Source organism: Dictyostelium discoideum (assembly GCF_000004695.1).
Source record: "Dictyostelium discoideum AX4 chromosome Un chrUn_00013, whole genome shotgun sequence".
Taxonomy (NCBI): domain Eukaryota; phylum Evosea; class Eumycetozoa; order Dictyosteliales; family Dictyosteliaceae; genus Dictyostelium; species Dictyostelium discoideum.
In genome coordinates this window covers 1-3,759 of record NW_003102050.1, presented here as the reverse complement: position 1 = coordinate 3,759, position 3,759 = coordinate 1, and the positions used below count along the sequence as shown (strand labels likewise).

Sequence of the window (3,759 nt, the reverse complement as noted above, 5' to 3'; positions counted from 1 at the left end):
TAACATACTTGACATGAGAAGCAAAGGTTTTAAGCTATCATTGATTCGCTTTTCGACAATCAACAAGTCAGTATCATTGTTCTTGACGTTGGATGATACAGTAATACCTTCAGGTGTACCGAATGGAGCGACGTTCACTTGGAAGTTAGATGGAAAGTTGAATACTTTATTCAATTCGGATATCTCATCTTTCTTGAGGATACATTCTTCTTCGACGAGTAAACCTTGATTGTTTACCATATGTTTGTACTGACCAAGTAAAGTATCGGATAATTGATAATCGGTTGGAACATCGACATTGTTACTTGATTCATCTTCACTTTGTTCATTCTCGGTGTCAGAGTTATCATGAGAAGGTTGGCTACGTGAATTGGTATTAGATGAGAACATAGGTTCTTTCATGAATCTTGTAAAGGCTAAGGAAAGGTTGTTGATTTGATCCTCCATTGATTTCATTCTTAAATCAAAGGATTCAGCGCTATTAGAGGCAGAGGTACTACTACTAGAGGCATCATTATTATTAACAGTGGTAGACATATTTTATTGTTGATATCTAAAATTATAATATGAGAAAAATAATAATATTAAAAATTAATAAAGAGAAATAATTATTTGTATAAAATTTGTGTGTGTGTGTATCTTAAATATATATAGGAGGAATTCCCAAATAAAATAAATCAAATTGTTTTAGTTTTTAGTGCCACTATTTATACGTTTTTATTTTCTTAAAAATTTCGCAAAACTCAAAAAAATAAGAGTTTTCGACCCTTCACAACTTTGTGCATAGTGTCGGTTCGGAATTTTTCAGTTTTTCGACCTTGCGCAATGATCGCGTCATTGTGCCGGTTCGAAATTTTTACTTTTCTTTCGAAAATTTTTTATTCTTCGAATATTCTAGAACATTCTAAAAAATTATCTTAAATATTTGGGAAATTCAAATAAATAAATGTTATTCATAATATATATATATATATATATGATAATATAAATTTATTTTAAAGCAAATTTTAAAGGCATTTTTAAATATCTTAAAAATTACCTTAAAAATTACCTTAAAAATGAATTTTTTAAACGCGGCTTTAAATTCAATTTAAATCCAATTTAAATCAACTTTGCTTTAAATTTGCTTTAAAGGTGCATTTTTCTTTGCTGTGAACAAACCAATTTTTGTATTACACGGGAAGGAAACTTATCAAGAATTTTAGGAAAAGATGAAAGTCAATTTTTGATAAATTAAATGATTGGTATAAAATGTGGATTTTTAGATGTAGATGGTGAATAAATACCTTCTAAACAATTTATGGTGAATGATTACGCATACAATATAGTTTTAACTGGAATGTGTGAAGTTTTCGGTGTACACTCTTTTTGGAGATGTATTTTGTGCTATTGTAATTTATATAATTTAAAAACGACCGAAATAAATGAAATAAATGAATCGTTTAATGTTATATTAGAACGTATCTATTTCCAAATATACAACTCAACCAGTCATTATTGATGCCTTATTATCATGTAATGTAAAAATTCTATCGAGTCATAGATGCCGACCTACCCATCCTATATATTCGCATGAGCACGTATTTTTTTCATTTGTCATACCTATACTTACTTCCCATTTAAACCGAAGTGCTGGGCTATTGAGAATCATAACACAGGCCTAGTAAAGTTATTGATTAAGTATAATGTTGATGTAGATATGAAAGGTGCTAAAGGAAATAGTGGTTGGGAGCTGGTTATTAGTCAACGCGATAGACATCCAGAAATGTTGAGCCTTCTTCTGTCTTACAAACTATTTCCAGGGCGAAAATTGTGATGTAAACGGTGAGATGGAAGTGAGTTATGGTGTACATACATTTTTGCATTGGACGATTGAAACGGGGCAATTTATATTATCATATATATATAATATTATCATATATATATATATATATATTATTAATAACATTTATTTATTTGAATTTCCCAAATATCTAAGATAATTTTTTTTAGAATGTTCTAGAACATTCGAAGAATAAAAAATTTTCGAAAGAAAAGTAAAAATTTCGAACCGGCACAATGACGCGATAAATGCGCAAGGTCAAAAAACATAAAAATTCCGAACCCACACAATGCACGAAAATTGTGAAGGGTCGAAAACACTTATTTTTTTAGTTTTGGGAAATTTTTAAGAAAATAAAAATGTATAAATAGTGAATGTGACTAATATGGCCGGATTGTCTCACTGGGATTAAAACAAGCTTTGTATGATTACAATAATACGAAAACAAGAACAATTAAAATGGCATCATCTCAAGCTGTTGGTATTGTACCTTTGTTTATTAATGTTCAATCAGAACAAAACTCTCAATCAATTGGTGTTTCAGATGTTTCAAAAAAGAAAGAACAGCTATTCTTGAAAATCTCACAAGTTACCAAAATCAATGGAATTCAAAACCACCAAAGGGATTTAAAGTTGGTGATACTGTACTTTTTCTAGAAATTAAAAAAATAATATAAGTAATTAAAACATAAAGATTAATAATAATATAAGAAACAGTAATAATTAACAAATTTTATATTTAATTCTAATAGAAAATATTTATTTTGTGTAAAATTCATAAGGTAATACAGGAAGACACTAAACAACTTTATAAACTTGAATTTTTGGAAGATGGAATCAATAGCCTTCAAAAAAAAGGTTTATACTCTGGTTGTAGGAGGTAAGTTGGTTCTTTATAAACAATCAACAGTTGATATTTTTGGCCAAACATACCAAAAGATATTGATTCTTTTACTTCTGGCCTTTATTTAAATAATGATGGGAAAGTTATTGAATTTCTGGTTCAATTTATTAAAAATCTTGGTAAGGATTTATCCAATTTCAACTTGCATCAATTGGTAACACAAAATGATCCATTTAGGGTATTGGAAGATGCCCTTAACAATCCATCAAATATTCCACCTATCATTAACGATAATCAATTTCAACACAAACTCAATAATGAAATGGAACAAGAAGAAATACTCCCATTTTTAAAAACTGTAAAACGTCTCAGAGGCCGTCATCATAAGATACCAATTGTTAATAAACCTCCTTTAAAATCACATTCCAAACCATCCAAATCACCTCTCAAATCACAATCCAAATCACCTCTCAAATCACCATCCAAATCACCTTCCAAATCACCTTCCAAATCACCATCAATAGGAACAATCGTTAATGTGATACCTTCAAAAAAAAGTTGCAAAAACAAAGTTAACAAGGACACAAAAAATTAGAACTTGATTTGGTTGCAATTAATAGAAGGGGTTATGGGGAAATTAGAAAATAAAAACAAGTGGCGAAATCAAAAAACACAAAAAAAGCACAAATCAACACAAATCAACACAAAAAATTAAAAAAAAACAAAAAAAATTAAATAAAAATTAAAAAAAAAAAAAATTGAAAAAAATAAAAAAAAATTACATTTGTTAAAAAAAAAACAAAAAAAAATAAAAAAAAAAATTGAAAAAACAAAATAAAAAAAAAAATTTCAAAAAAAAAAGAATGATCGAAGAATTAATAGATTTGATAAAACTCTTAAGAAATTTAGCCATTGAATCTGGCAATGAATAATAGTTAGATGCAGAGGAAAATTTGACTAAATTCCTCGAAAAAGCAGCCAAAGTACTATATGTAAATAGTGGTGATGCTTTAATTGTTAAAAATTCAAATATGATGTTTAAGCATTAGCATTAAAACCAAAACAATTTCACCAACATTGTGTAAAAACTGTA

At 28.2% G+C, this 3,759-nt stretch overlaps 2 protein-coding genes across 2 annotated transcripts; one reads left to right on the top strand and one right to left on the bottom strand.

Moving 5' to 3' along the window:
• Positions 1–537, bottom strand: DDB_G0294248 (hypothetical protein; the record flags this gene model as incomplete). The annotated part of the gene is made up of 1 exon (XM_628772.1): positions 1–537. A coding segment is annotated over one exon (537 nt), but the record flags the coding sequence as incomplete, so codon positions are not given.
• A 1,744-nt stretch (positions 538–2,281) lies between these two features.
• Positions 2,282–3,198, top strand: DDB_G0294246 (hypothetical protein; the record flags this gene model as incomplete). Its single annotated transcript, XM_628771.1, has 3 exons — positions 2,282–2,458; positions 2,575–2,702; positions 2,904–3,198. Coding segments are annotated over 3 exons (600 nt in total), but the record flags the coding sequence as incomplete, so codon positions are not given.
• Positions 3,199–3,759: the final 561 nt, after the last annotated feature.